This window comes from Tachyglossus aculeatus, chromosome 4, assembly GCF_015852505.1.
Source record: "Tachyglossus aculeatus isolate mTacAcu1 chromosome 4, mTacAcu1.pri, whole genome shotgun sequence".
NCBI lineage: Eukaryota > Metazoa > Chordata > Mammalia > Monotremata > Tachyglossidae > Tachyglossus > Tachyglossus aculeatus.
In genome coordinates, this window is record NC_052069.1 from 117,029,583 (window position 1) to 117,044,574 (window position 14,992).

The following is a 14,992-nucleotide window of genomic DNA, read 5'->3' on the forward strand; positions in this document are numbered from 1 at the left end:
ACCGGAGTCCCAGGAATGAAGTGGGGGGGGGGGGGGGGGGGGGGGGGGCGGGGATGGCGGGGAGGGGGGGATCCGTGGTAATGAACTCCAGCTGGCCAAGAAGGGGTGGGGGCGGTTGGAGCAGGGCTCAGGTCTGTGTGTGTGTGTGTGTGTGTGTGTGTGTGTGTGTGTGTGTGCTAGGAAGATGGGGTGCCAGCTCTCTGCCTTTCACCCCCCCCCTCCTGGGTTAGGGAGAGCCAGGGCTGGTGGAGGAAGGGGGTGGGGGGGGCTTCGGAGATGGGTGCCTTTCAGTGTTTTGCTGGCCCGGGGTGTGAGCCCTAATCTCGGGTTTCAGGGAAGCCCCCGTCCCCCCCTCCCCTTCCCTGCGGGGGCGGGGACAAAGGGGCCGCTCGGGCCGGCCCGGGGGGACCCCGTCTGGCCTCCCTTCTCAGCGGTGCCCCCCCCCCCCACCCCGGGACTGGGGGCAGAGGACAAGGGGCAGAGGACAGGGGACAGAGGACAGGGGGCAGGGGGCAGAGGGCAGAGGATGAGGGCAGGGGGCAGAGGACAGAGGGCAGAGGATGGGGGGCAGAGGACGGGGACAGAGGACGGGGGGGCAGAGGACGGAGGGCAGAGGATGGGGGCAGAGGACAGGGGGCAGGGGGCAGGGGGCAGAGGGCAGAGGATGGGGGCAGAGGACAGGGGACAGAGGGCAGAGGATGGGGGTAGAGGGCAGAGGGCAGAGGATGGGGGGCAGAGGACAGGGGACAGAGGGCAGAGGATGGGGGCAGAGGACAGAGGGCAGAGGATGGGGGCAGAGGATGGAGGGCAGAGGATGGGGCAGAGGACGGGGGCAGGGGGCAGAGGGCAGAGGATGGGGGGCAGAGGACAGGGGGCAGAGGGCAGAGGATGGGTGGCAGAGGACGGGACAGAGGGCAGAGGATGGGGAGCAGAGGACAGGGGACAGAGGACAGGGGACAGAGGGCAGAGGATGGGGGGCAGAGGACAGGGGGCAGAGGACAGAGGATGGGGGCAGAGGACAGGGGGCAGGGGCCGGTCCTAGGCCTTTTGGGCGTGTCCACCGCTGCCCCCCAGCTCCGGGACGCCCCTAGCGGCGGGGGTCGTCCAGACCAGACCAGACCAGGCCAGGCCAGGCCAGGCTAAGCCAGGCCAGGCCGCCTCTTCCAGCCCAGCTGCTGCTGCAGCCCCCCTCCCGGCTCCACCAGCCCCCCGGGCTCCGGACCCCCACCTCTCCCGGCCTCCCCCCCCAGGCCCCCGCCGGCCCCTCGCCCCCGCCCCGCTCCGGGGGAGGAGAAGGAGGAGGGGGGGTGTCCGTCCCCGGCTGTCCCCCTGCCCGGCTGTCGTCCTCGGCCGCGAGTGGGTGGTCGTGGGTGGTCGTGCGTCTCCCAGCCCAGCCTAACCAATGTGCAGACTACTGTACAATCTTGGAGCAGTGAACAGGTAGTCTAAACACTGGGCAGACGGAGTGGAGCGGCTCGGCTCGGCTCGGCTCTGCTCGGGGCTCCGGGTCCGTCCCGTCCCGTCCCGTCCCGGTCCGGTCCTCTCCATCTGTTGCGGCGGGTTGGTGTCCCGTGGGGGGCTCGGGGGGGAGCAAACGGGGTCCCCCGACCCCCGGACCCCCGGAGGGCCCCGGTGGGCCGCCAAGGCTCCGGCCACCGTCCGGGGCGGCCGTCGGGGCCAGCGTGCTCGCCCTCCTTCTCCATCCTCCTTCTCCTTCTCCATCCTTCTCCATCCTTCTCCTCCTCCTCCCCCCGCCCCCTCCGGCCGCTCGGTCCCCCCCGGATCCCCCGGACCCCCCGGTCCTCCGGCCCCCCGGCCCCCCGGCCGCCGCTCGTCTTGCCCCTCCTGGCCCGTTTGACGTGGCAGGCGAGGCGGGCGGCGGGGAAGGAGGGGCCGAGGGGAGGGGACGGGACGGGAGGGAAAGGGAGGGGACGGGACGGGACGGGACGGGACGGGACGGGAGGGGAGCCGGCCCGGGGGATGGGGATGGGGATGGGGATGGAGATGGGGAGGGTGGGGATGGGGGGGGGGGCGCCAGGAAGCCGGGGCCCGGGGGCCCGGGGAGGACAGGAGGAGGAGGAGGGAAGGGGGAGAGGGGGAGGGAGAGGAGAGGGGAAAGGAGAAGAAGAGGAAGAGGAGGAAGGGGGAGAAGGAGAGGAGGGGGAGGGAAAGGAGAAGAGGAGGAGGAGGGAAAGGGGTGAAGAGGGGAGAGGAGGAGGAGGGAAGGGGAGAAGAGGAGGGAGTGAAGAGGGAAGAGGAGGAGGAGGAGAGAGGGGAGAAGAGGAGGAGGGAAGGGAGTGAAAGGGGGAGAGGAGGAGGAGGGAGGGGAAAAGAGGAGGGGGAGGAGAGGAGGGGGAGGGAGGAGAGGAGAGGAGGAGGAGGGAGGGGAGGAGGAGGGAGGGGAGGAGGAGGAGGGAAGGAGGAAGGGGAGAAGAGAAGGAGGAGAGAAGGGGTGAAGAGGAGAGATGGGGGTGAAGAGGAGGAGGGAAGGGGTGAAGAGGAGGAGGGAAGGGGGTGAAGAGGAGGAGGGAAGGGGGTGAAGAGGAGGAGGGAAGGGGGTGAAGAGGAGGAGGGAAGGGGTGAAGAGGAGGAGGGAAGGGGTGAAGAGGAGGAGGGAAGGGGTGGTGGAGGAGAGAAGGGGTGAAGAGGAGGAGGGAAGGGGTGAAGAGGAGGAGGGAAGGGGTGAAGAGAAGGGGGACAAGGAACTCATTATGGGCAAGGAATGTGTCTTCTCGTTCTGCTGTAGTGTTTGTTCTCTCCCGAGCGCTTAGTACAGTGCCCTGCACATAGTAAACGTTCAGTAATTACCAGGAGGAGGAGGGAGAGGAGAAGGGAAGAAGGGGGGAAAGAGTGGGAGGGTTGGTACCTGACTGTGGCTCCGGCGGAGGAGGGTCTCAGGCCGGCCTGCCCGCCGCCGCCGCCGCCTCCCCCTCTGACAGTTCCAGATGCTCCCAGACACACATGGTGTGTGCTCCCACTTCCTTTCCTCCGCCCCCCACAGCTGCTTCCTCTTGTCCTCCCCTGCCCCCTGGCCCCTGGCCCCTGCCCCCTGGCCCTGCCCCTGCCCTGCCCGAGATAAAGAGCGCTTTATGTGCCACGGAGGAGGTCCGGCCCGGCCCGGCCCGGCCCGGCCGGCCGGCTTGGGGGCTGCGATGGGCATCGACCCCGCCCCGTCTCCCCCACTAGCCCCCCGCCGTGGGAGGGGGTGAGGGAGGGGTGACCTCGCCCCGACCCCTCCTCCACACCTCCCCTCTCCGGGGATGGAAAGGGTTAAGGTGAAGGCGCCCCTTCAGTCCTGGGTTTTTGGCATCCTCCTGTGTGCCTACGTGGGGCTGGTGCCAGCTCTCCAACCGCGCGTCCCCGTCCCTCCTCCCCCTTCCCCCTGGGGTCACTGGGCCCAGACACATCCCCCTGCCCACGGGCTTATGTGCACCCCAAAAAACAGCCCACCTGGGAGTCCCCAGACGCCTGCTCCGGCATGCCGACACATGTAGGTGACATGCCAGCTTGCTGGTCCCCATGCCAACATGTAGGAGCGCACATGCTCCAAACGGGCCCATCGACCCTTTGTGCTGGAATGGGGGCAGCTCATGTCAGTCTGTCACACTACATGGTGGGACACACAAAGTTCGTGTTAGAACGGAGGAAAAAGCCCCCTCCCCCGCTTCCCTGTCTCCCCCACTTTTTTTAACGGTATTTATTAATAATAATGGCATTTGTTAAGTGCTTACTATGTGCAGAGCACTGTTCTAAGCGCTGGGGGATACAAGGTGATCAGGTTGTCCCACGGGGGCTCACAGTCAACCCCCATTTTGCAGATGAGGGAACTAAGGCCCAGAGAAGTGAAGTGACTTGCCCAAAGTCACACAGCTGGCAGTTGGCAGAGGCGGGGTTTGAACTCATGACTACCGACTCCAAAGCCCGGGCTCTTTTCCACTGAGCCACGCGCTTCCCTATCTCCCGGGGCACACTGCCCGGGCACTCACCCCTGGCCCTAGAGGTCAGGACCCCGAAAATGTTGGGAGGGGTCTGCTCGGGTGCCCCGGCTCAGGTGAGGTTAAAAGATTTTGGCGGAGGAGATGGGAATGGGGAGAGGAGGGAAGGTCGTCTTTTCCTCTGTCCTGGATTCTGGAAATTGCTCCGCGCCACGTCCCCCTTTCTCCAGGATCTCCCGTTGTGCCCCTCCCTACCTCGTCCTCCCCACCTCGCCCTCCCCCCAGTTAAGGGGAGAGCAGTCTGTCCTGCCGGGCCCTCTCAGCCTAGGACCCCCCAGAAGTGTCTCTGTGTCTAGTTGCAGGAGAGCCGTGGAGGGGGGACATGGAGAGGAGACTCCCTGGGGAGAATCGGGGCTGGCAGAGAGCAGGAGAGGGGACTCCCTGGGGAGAATCGGGGCTGGCAGAGAGCAGGAGATCAGCCCCAGCCTGAGGGGGAGCAGGGCTAGTTAAAGGGCCTGAAGCGGGGATGCTAGGCTGCCTGGTTCTGCCCCCACCTAGGGGATGGGACCCTCAGGATGGGTTCTTTTTAAGTTCTGCTCGCTGCTGGGCCCCCAGGGCTTTAAGACAGTCCTTCCCCCACCCCCAATTCCTCTCCTCTCCTTGTGTGAGCTGCCTCTATTCCCAGACTGGCGCGCAATCCCCCCCACCCCCCCCAACCTCCACTGGGCCCATTCTCCCCTGCCGGACCATAAGGGGCCTCCACTCCTGATCCAAGTGGGGTGATGGACCAGAGGAGAATGCTCTCCCTACTTCCTAGCCGTGCTACTTTCTCACGTCTTCCCCTGCCCCCACAGAACTCTCCCCTGCACCCCGTTCCTGGCCATGCACATATTCAGTTCCTCCCCCAGCTGCACCCATTATAACTCTGCACACATTCAACCTGCACACACTCCAGTCCCCCATGCACATATACACCCCCAGTGCACACACATTCAACCCGCACGCATTACGGCTCCCCACGTCCACTCCCCGGTGCACACGAATTCAACTCTTCCCCAGCAACGCACACATCCATTCCTGCACACATTACATAGTTGTACACATTACAGCCTCCCATGTGCATATACCATCTCCCCACATACATACAACAGCTCCTCAGACCCTCAAATCTGTCCAACCCTCAATTTACAACCCTCCCGCCGTACCCCTCGAATCCACATCCACATCCACTCTTGTGTCCACAGACGCAAGCCCAACCCCACCTCCCCGCCTTCCCCCACAAGCACATACCCAAACACACATCTGCTCATAGGCGCACACACACTCACACACACACACGCGTGTGAGTGTACACAGCCCCTGATTGCTACCACATGGGCTGGGGGCTGAGCCAGCCCTTTGAAGCCAGGGCCCCCAGGCAGCCCGCTCCCCCCTTTCCTGTCTCCACACTCAGGAAATGAAGTCACAGCCTGATCTAAACCAGGCGCTGCAGGAGGAGGGAGGCCCCGGGCAGTTGCGGGGAAGGGTGATGTGGGGTGGCCTTCAGGCCCCAGGGTGTTCTCTGACCGTCCGTCCCTCTGTCCCCTCTCCCGGAGCGCCTGGGTCTAGCTTTAAGGATGGGCAGCTGGCGACTCCAGCCGAGCAGGAGGCTTCCAGCCAGTGGCACCGAAGAATCCCTATCCCCCTTTCCCTTTCCGAGGGATCCCTATCCCCCGAAACCTAAGGGCCGGCCCACCCGACATCTCTGGCTTGGTCAGAAGGGATCCAGTGAGCGGTGCCAAGGTGGTGCCCGGGGTGCCGGTTGCCACTTCGCCCGAGATACAGTGTGGGTGGGTAGTGCGGGGACCGGGAGGCCCACCGTGGCCTAGTGGGAGCCACAGGACCTGAGTTCTAATAATAATAATGATGGCATTTATTAAGCGCTTACTACGTGCAAAGCACTGGGGAGGTTACAAAGTGATCAGTTTGTCCCACGGGGGGCTCACAGTCTTAATCCCCCTTTTACAGATGAAGGAGCTGAGGCCCAGAGAAGTGACTTGCCCAAAGCCACACGGCTGACAATTGGCGGAGCCGGGATTTGAACCCCTGACCCCTGACTCCAAAGCCTGCGCTCTTTCCAGCGCTTAGAACAGTGCTGCAGCGCTTAGAACAGTGCTTTGCACATAGTAAGCGCTTAACAAACGCCATTATTATTATTATTTCCACTGAGCCACGCTGCTTCTAATCCCACTTCTGCCACTTGCCTGCTCTCTGACCTTGTGTAAAGCACTTAATTCTCTGGGCCTCAGTTTCTTCAGCTGCAAAATGGGGTTTCAATACCTGTTCTCCCGCCTACTTAGATGTGAGCGCCATACGTTCGTTCTGATTAACTTGTATCCACCCCAGCGCGTGGACCAGTGCTTGGCACATAGTAAGCACTTAACAAGTACCAGGAAAAAAAAGGTAATCTCAGGCTTCCCTGGAAAGCGGGGTCTACCCCTCACCCAATTTAGGGCACAGAACCGCCACCCCTTCCCCAGGGCCTCCTCCCTCATTCAGGCGCAGGGCCTGTGGAAGGTCCCCGGGGACGGGCTCCATCCATGAAGCTTCCTCAGGAATGTGTCCACTAAATCTAATGTACTAGACTCTTATTCATTCATTCATTCCATCGTATTTATTGAGCGCTTACTGTGTGCAGAGCACTGGACTAAGCGCTTGGGAAGTACGAGTCGGCAACATATACAGACGGTCCCTACCCAACAACGGGCTCACAGTCTAGAAGCAGCGTGGCTCAGTGGAAGGGCCCGGGCTTTGGAGTCAGAGGTCATGGGTTCAAATCCCGGCTCTGCCAATTGTCAGCCGTGTGACTTTGGGCAAGTCACTTCACTTTTCTGGGCCTCAGTTCCCTTATCTGTAAAATGGTGATGAAGACTGAGAGTCTCCCGTGGGACAACCTGATCACCTTGTAACCTCCCCAGTGCTTGGAACAGTGCTTTGCACATAGTAAGTGCTTAACAAATACCATTATTGTTATTATTATTATTCTCTGGGCCTCAGTGCTTAGCACATAGTAAGCGCTTAACAAATACCATTATTATTATTATTATTATTCTCTGGGCCTCAGTTCCCTTATCTGTAAAATGGGGATGAAGACTGTGAGCCCCCCATGGGACAACCTGATCACCTTGTAACCTCCCCAGCGCTTGGAACAGTGCTTTACACATAGTAAGCGCTTAGCAAATACCATTATTATTATTATTATTCTCTGGGCCTCAGTGCTTAGCACATAGTAAGCGCTTAACAAATACCATTATTATTATTATTCTCTGGGCCTCAGTTCCCTTATCTGTAAAATGGGGATGAAGACTGTGAGCCCCCCATGGGACAACCTGATCACCTTGTAACCTCCCCAGCGCTTGGAACAGTGCTTTGCACATAGTAAGCGCTTAGCAAATACCATTATTATTATTATTATTCTCTGGGCCTCAGTGCTTAGCACATAGTAAGCGCTTAACAAATACCATTATTATTATTATTATTATTATTCTCTGGGCCTCCGTTCCCTTATCTGTAAAATGGGGATGAAGACTGTGAGCCCCCCGTGGGACAACCTGATCACCTTGTAACCTCCCCAGCGCTTGGAACAGTGCTTTGCACATAGTAAGCGCTTAACAAATACCATTATTATTATTATTATTATTCTCTGGGCCTCAGTGCTTAGCACATAGTAAGCGCTTAACAAATACCATTATTATTATTATTATTATTATTATTCCCTGGGCCTCTGTTCCCTTATCTGTAAAATGGGGATAAAAACTGTGAGCCCCCCTTGGGACAACCTGATCACCTTGTAACCTCCCCAGCGCTTGGAACAGTGCTTTGCACATAGTAAGTGCTTAATAAATGCCATCATCATCATTATTATTATTATTGTTATCTGCGCCTCATTTCCCTCCCCTGTAAAATGGGGATGAAGACTGTGAGCCCCCCGTGGGACAACCTGATCACCTTGTAACCTCCCCAGCGCCTGGAACGGTGCTTTGCACATAGTAAGTGCTTAATAAATGCCATCATCATCATTATTATTATTATTATCTGCGCCTCATTTCCCTCCCCTGTAAAATGGGGATGAAGACTGTGAGCCCCCCTTGGGACAACCTGATCACCTTGTGACCTCCCCAGCGCTTGGAACAGTGCTTTGCACATAGTAGGTGCTTAATAAATGCCATCATTATTATTATTAGAAGTCTCCCAAGAGCTTAGTCTAGTGCTCTGCCCATAGTAAACGTTCAGTAAATACGAGTGAGTGATTGATAGATTGATTGAAGGCAGGTCCCCAACTCGTCCGGGGTACCTTGGGCGGGAACCCTGGGCAGAGGGCGCCCCCTGGTGCCCTCCTGGGGCACCTTCCAACTTGGACTTCCCAAGCGCTTAGTACAGTGCTCTGCACACAGTAAGCGCTCAATAAATACGATTGATTGATTGATTGATTGATTGACCGTCCCTATATGTTGCCAACTTGGACTTCCCAAGCGCTTAGTCCAGTGCTCTGCACACAGTAGGCGCTCAATAAATACGACTGAATGAATGAATGAATACCAGCGGAGGTCGGAGCCCTGGGGAAGGACGAAGGCCAGAAAGACTGGTCTGGCCGTGAACCCCCATCTTAGCTCTGCGCCCCCGAATGTCTGCCTCTCCTGCTAGTCTGTAAGCTCATTTTGGGCAGGGAATGTGTCTGTTATATTGTTACATTGTACTCCCCCAAGTGCTTACTACAGTGCTCTTTAATAATAATAATAATAATGATGATGATGATGGCATTTATTAAGCGCTTACTATGTGCAAAGCACTGTTCTAAGCGCTGGGGAGGTTACAAGGAGATCAGGTTGCCCCACGGGGGGCTCACAGTCTTCATCCCCATTTTCCAGATGAGGTAACAGGCCCAGAGAAGTGAAGTGACTTGCCCAGAGTCACCCAGCTGACAAGTGGCAGAGCCGGGATTCGAACCCCTGCCCCCTGACTCCAAAGCCCGGGCTCTTCCCACTGAGCCGCGCTGCTTCTCTACACCGTACCGTAAGTGCTAAGTAAATTTGGATTGACCGGCTGACTGTGCCTCGCAGGAGAAGGAGAAGAAGTACATGCTGCCCGTGGACAACCTGAAGCTCCGAGACGTGGAGAAGGGCTTCATGTCGAGCAAGCACATCTTTGCCCTCTTCAATACGGAGCAGAGGTACCCGCCCTCCCCCTTGCCTCCGCCCGAGCCTTGGAGGATCTGGGAGCAGCTGCCCTCTGTGGGGGCGGGAATGGGGGCCGGGATGCAGGGCACCTGGGTTCTTCCTTTTCACCCTGGGGGCCCCCCAATCCATCCCTCAGGAACGTGTACAAGGATTACCGACAGCTGGAACTGGCCTGCGAGACCCAGGAGGAGGTGGACAGCTGGAAGGCATCGTTCCTGCGGGCGGGAGTGTACCCAGAAAGGGTTGGGGTGAGTCTGGGCCCTCCGGGGTGTCCTTGGAGGTGAGGGCTGGGGTCCCGGCCTGCAGCTCACATCTCTCCGGGCCTCCTCTTGCCCCAAGTGTCCCCTCCTTGGGACCCGAGCCCCTTCTGTCTCTGCCTTTCCCCAGTTCCTCCCCGGGCTATCTCTACCAGCTTAATGTGGAGGCTTCAGGAGGGGTCCTGACTCCTCAAGGTGCCTGCTGTTTCTGGGGTCACGCCCGCACCCCAGCCCCCAGCTGGTTCCTCCCTTAGATCTATCCCGGCCTCTGGAGGCCCCTCTTCCCTGAGGGACCCAGGGTTCGGTGGTGATTTTTCCATCAGCCTCTTGGACCTCCTTGTTCCCCCACAGGTCCAGCAGCTCCCATTGGCTAAAAACTGCTTTTTATGGCGATGGCAGCAGGGGAGGGGAGGAGCTCACACCCTCTAGAGAACTCCAGCACAGAATGCGCCTGTCCTTTTTTTTTTTGGTATTCGTTTAGTGCTTATTATGTGCCAGGCACTGTATTAAGCGCTGGGGTACATACAAGCTAATCAGGTTGGACACAGTCCATATCCCACATAGGGTTTGCTGTCTTAGTCCCCATTATACAGATGAGGTAACTGAGGCACATCAGTCGTATTTATTGATGTGCACAGAGGCACAGAGAAGTGACTTGCCCAAGGTCACACACAGTAGACAGGTGTTGGAGCTGTGATTAGAACCCAGGTCCTTCTGACCTGCCCCAGCCTGACTCCTCTCTCTTTCTCTCTCTGAGGTTTTTTTTGTCCCCCCACCTCCTTTCTGACTGTTTCTTGTGCCTCCTCTGTCTCTCAAGTGATGCTTTCTCACATTCCTTACTGAGGTTGCACTTCCCACTTCCCACTTCCTCTAGACCCGTCAGCCACCTGCTCCTCCTTAGGATAGGGCTGGGGTGCTGAGTAGCCACTCTCGGCTCTTCCACTAAATCCCACCCCTTCCCCACTTCCCTGTGTTTCTCCGGTTGGGCCCACGGTGCGTGGTGGTCGTGTGGCGCGGCTACCGGTCTTTTGGTGCGGGGCCTCCGGATCACTCCTCAGGACAAGGAGAAAGTAAGTTTCTCCCCTCCCTTCTCCTGCTGCCCCTCTCTGCCCTGCCCCTCTCCAAACTGCTCCCCCAATCCCTGCTCTTCCCTGGGCTAGCCTGGGCTGCCCCCCAACTCCCTGCCAGCTCTCCCCTCCTTGGGCTAGCTCTGCTTCACCTGTGCCCAATCTGTTACTGCCGGGCTGGAGAGTCTGGCCTGGTGCCCGGGACCCTGGAGATTCCTCCTTGCCTCTGCCTGAGCCCTAGAACCGATCTGGTCATCTTGTGTGCCCCCCATTATTCCCCCAGGAAAAGGGGTGTCTCCTTCCCTCATCCCTACTGCTCATGGGGGGTGAGGCCGGATTGGCAGAGGGCTGAGAGGAGCGGGAGGGACCGAACCGGATTCTCCCACTAGCCCCCCCAAAGGGAGGAGGCGACGGACTGGGATGCCAAGGAGCGGGAGGGATGCCCTGGGTCCCGTCCGTGCCCTCAGCAGTACCCTTCCAGGGAAGCCAGCCTGTGTCTGCCCAAACTGGAGAGCAGGGAGTGGGGGGCAGAGTGTGACTGGCTTGGTTCACCTCTAGCTGTGGGCCTCTGCGCTCCCCTCCTTCGGGTCAGCCCCGCATGAACCGATCAGGGCCAGGGAACTGGGGTGGGTTAAGGAGGTGGGAGTGGGAGCTTGGAGGAATGAGGATGGGTTTGTTTGGGGAGGGGCCCGGGCAAAAGTCAAGGGTGGGTGGGTGGGTGGGGTGTAGGAGTGAGGCATGGAAGCAAAGCTGACAGTAGGGGTGGGACTGGGGCAAGAGGGCCCTGGGGCCCTAAGTGAGCAGGGCCAGAGTTGGGGAGGTGGTAGGAGAACCAGAGCTGAGACCAAGCCGCCCTGGCCGCCCCTCCCCACCCCCAGGCCAGCGAGAGCGAGGAGAATGGCTCGGACAGCTTCATGCACTCAATGGACCCCCAGCTGGAGCGGCAGGTGGAGACCATCCGCAACCTGGTGGACTCCTACATGGCCATCGTTAACAAGACCATCCGGGACCTAATGCCCAAGACCATCATGCACCTGATGATCAACAACGTACGTGGTCACTGCGGGGCCGGGGGAGGCTCCGGGACCATCAGGATGGTCCATCAGGCACCACCAGGATGCCTTCTCCTGGGGGAGGGGGAGGGCCGAGGCAGGAGACGTGACCTCGGAGGAAAGAGTGGTGGTTGGATGTCTACATGGAGGGAGAGGGGAAAACTGGCTCAGAGGGAGGATGAGGGAAAGGGGTCAGTGGAGAGACAGAGGAGACTGGGGCGTAGCGAGTAAGCTGATGCTGGAAGAGTGAAGTGTGTGAGCTGGGCTGTAGTAGTTGCCCAAAGTCACGCAGCTGACAAGTGGCAGAGGGGGATTACAAATACAACAATAATAATAATGCTAAAAGTCCTCTTCTACATTCAGGAGGACCCTACTTGTCACCCCCTACTGCAGAACTGTGTCTCGGGTTTTGTTTTGTTGTCTGTCTCCCCCTTCTAGACTGTGAGCCCGTTATGGGGTAGGGACCATCTCTCTATGTTGCCGACTTGTGCTTCCCAAGCACTTAGTGCAGTGTTCTGCACACAGTAGTGCTCAATAAATACGACTGAATGAATGAATCAGGGAGGTGAGATAGGAAGGGAAGAACGGATCGAGGGCTTTAAAGCCGACGGTGAGGAGTTTCCGTTTGATGCGGCGGTGGATCGGCAGCTACCGGAGGTTCTTGAAGAGGGGGGGATACATGGACCCAACTTTATTTTAGAATAATGATCTGGGCAGCAGAGAGAAGTCTGGGCTGGGGTGGGGAGAGACAGGAGGCGGGGAGGTCAGCGGAGAGGCTGATAGAGTAATCAAGGTGGGATGAGAGCTTGGATCAGCGCAGGAGCAGTTTGGATGGAGAGGAAAGGGTGGAAATGAGCGATGTTGTGGGCAACAGAGAGCTAGCTCTGGAAGTGGGGACAAGAGGAGGGCTAATGAGACCCAAGCCATCCCCAGGGCCCAGAGGATGGACTCAGCCTAGTCCCAGCCTCAAATCCCAGACTACTCAGACCCCAGGACCTTTCTGCCTCTCCGGTCTGTCCCTGGTCCTTTCTTGAAGGGCTCCTCTCGTTCATTCATTCAGTCCTATTTATTGAGCGCTCACTGTGTGCAAAGCACTGTTCTAAGCACTTGGTAGAGTACAATTCCCTGCCCACAGTGACCCCCTCCTAGACTCTGCTGCTCCTGGCCGTCCTGGGCCTCTTCACCTCCCCCTGCCCGGTGGCCCTTTCCTGCCGACGGGTGGCTCGCTCACCCGTCGTCCCACCCCTCTTGGTGACCCCCACCTGCTCCCATCCCCAGAGAGTAACAGTCCCCTGGGTTTCTGGCATGTTCTTCACAAGGATAATAATAATGATGATGGTATTTGTTCGGCGCTTACTATGTGCCAAGCACTGTTCTAAGTGCTGCAGTAGAGAAAAGATAATCGGGTTGGACAGAGTTCCGAACCCACGTGGGACTCATGCCGTTCCCCAGCTGTTCTTTCCTTTTTACCCTTGGTCACTCCCAGAGTTGAAGGTTAAAAAGAAAAATTCTAACAACTCGTGTCCCGTCCTGGAAGCTAACAGGCTTTAAGGGTGGGGTGAGGGTGGGCGCCGCGGCCGACCACTGAAAAACAGACCAGACATACTGCCCTGGGCGTCAGGCGGGGCGCGGGGGAATGGGAGAGGTTGAAGCTGTGGCTGTTGGAAGGGGCTGGGGGCAAGGCCAGGTGGCACTGCCCCTCCCCTGCCAGCCCAGAAGGCCTGCTCCACGGCTCTTTCTTCTCTTGGAGCCTGGATTCAGGACAGATCTCGTGGTGGGCAGGGAATTCTGTTGTATTGAACACTCCCAAGCACTTAGTACGGTGTTCTTCACATTAACTGATCGATTGATTGGATCCATCTTACTTGACTGGGCACTCCCGCTTTGGATGCCAAAGAGGGGCACGAACCCTTCAGTCCATTTTGGGGAGAGGACTCTGAGGCCCAGAGAGGTTAAGCGACACCGAGGCCAAGTGGCGCATCAGAGGTGGATGGATCTGGGTGAGATTTTGGCCTCCTGATTCCCAAATTCAGCCCGTCTCTGAGGGGAGAGGAGGAGGAGAAAGAAGGGGTAATCCATCAGTGGTATTTATTGAGTGCTTGCTGTATGTTGGGCACTCTACTGGCTGCTTGGAAGAGTCCAGTACAGTGGAGTTGGTAGACACGTATCCAGCCCACAAGGAACTCAAAGTCTAAAATATTTGTAGTAGTGATGATATTGATTTGACACCTATTGAGTATTGTGCAGCGTACTAAATAATAATTCTGGTACTCGTTAAGTGCTCAGCGCCGGGGTGGTTACGAGCAAATCGGGTTGGACACGGTCCCTTGACCCGAGTGGGGCTCACAGTCTCAATCCCCATTTTCCAGAGGAGGTCACTGAGGCCCAAAGAAGCGAAGTGACTTGTCCAAGGTCACACAAGACAGACGAGTGGCGGAGCTGGGATTAGAACCCATGGTCCTCTCCCACGCGCTCAGCCCAGTGCTCTGCCCCCAGTAAGCGTTCACTAACTAATGGACTGATCCTCAGACCAAGGACTTCATCCACTCGGAGCTGCTGGCCAACCTGTACTCGTGCGGGGACCAGAACACGCTGATGGAGGAGTCGGCGGAGCAGGCTCAGCGGCGGGACGAGATGCTGCGCATGTACCACGCCCTGAAGGAGGCCCTCAACATCATCGGGGACATCAACACCACCACTATCAGCACCCCCATGCCCCCGCCCGTGGACGACTCCTGGCTGCAGGTGCAGAGCGTACCGTCCGGACGCAGGTACCAGGGGTGGCCCCGCGCCCCCCACCCCGGCAGGAGCCGGGGGGCGCGACCGGGGCCTGGAATTCCAGCTGGGGGAGAGGCTGGCCGGGACCGGGCCGGTGGGCCGCGGGAAGGAGACGGGTGCATCCGAGGAGCGTGAGGGCGAGGGTCTGGGGCCAGGGGTCGGGAGCGGTCCGACGGGGAACGCTGACCGTCTTCCTTGGCATCCGTGTCACCTGCAGGTCACCCACCTCCAGCCCCACCCCGCAGCGGCGAGCTCCGGCCGTGCCCCCAGCCCGCCCCGGCTCCCGGGGCCCTGCTCCTGGGCCTCCGCCTGCTGGATCCGCCCTGGGGGGGGCCCCCCCCCGTGCCCTCCAGGCCGGGGGCGTCCCCTGACCCCTTTGGGCCCCCTCCTCAGGTGCCCTCCCGCCCCAACCGCGCCCCTCCGGGCGTGCCCAGGTGAGTGGGGGCGGTGAGGGGAACGGGGGCCCACTGGAAATGGCAGGAGGATGGCTCTGGGGGCAGGGGGCTGAGGGGTAGATGGGGATGGCGGAGGTGGGCAACCCTTCCATGGAGACCCCAGCGTCACAACGAGGCTGCCGTATGCTGGGCCCTGACTGCTCCCAGCGGGGAGAGTCGAGGTAGAAGGATGGAGGGGAAGGGGGGAGGTGGGGAGATAGAACTGGGGGTGCCAGCTGCATGGGAACAGCTC

The 14,992-nt window shown here is 59.1% G+C and overlaps 1 protein-coding gene across 7 annotated transcripts in view; it reads left to right on the forward strand.

Moving 5' to 3' along the window:
* Positions 1-14,992, forward strand: part of DNM1 (dynamin 1) — a 60,431-nt gene that overhangs the window by 39,241 nt on the left and 6,198 nt on the right. For all 7 annotated transcript variants that reach the window (XM_038744596.1, XM_038744598.1, XM_038744597.1 and 4 more), the window contains exons 16-21: positions 9,035-9,144; positions 9,288-9,399; positions 10,467-10,478; positions 11,354-11,524; positions 14,057-14,272; positions 14,523-14,739. In XM_038744596.1, coding sequence (XP_038600524.1) covers positions 9,035-9,144; positions 9,288-9,399; positions 10,467-10,478; positions 11,354-11,524; positions 14,057-14,272; positions 14,523-14,739 — 838 coding nt within the window. The remainder of the gene's footprint in view (positions 1-9,034; positions 9,145-9,287; positions 9,400-10,466; positions 10,479-11,353; positions 11,525-14,056; positions 14,273-14,522; positions 14,740-14,992) is intronic.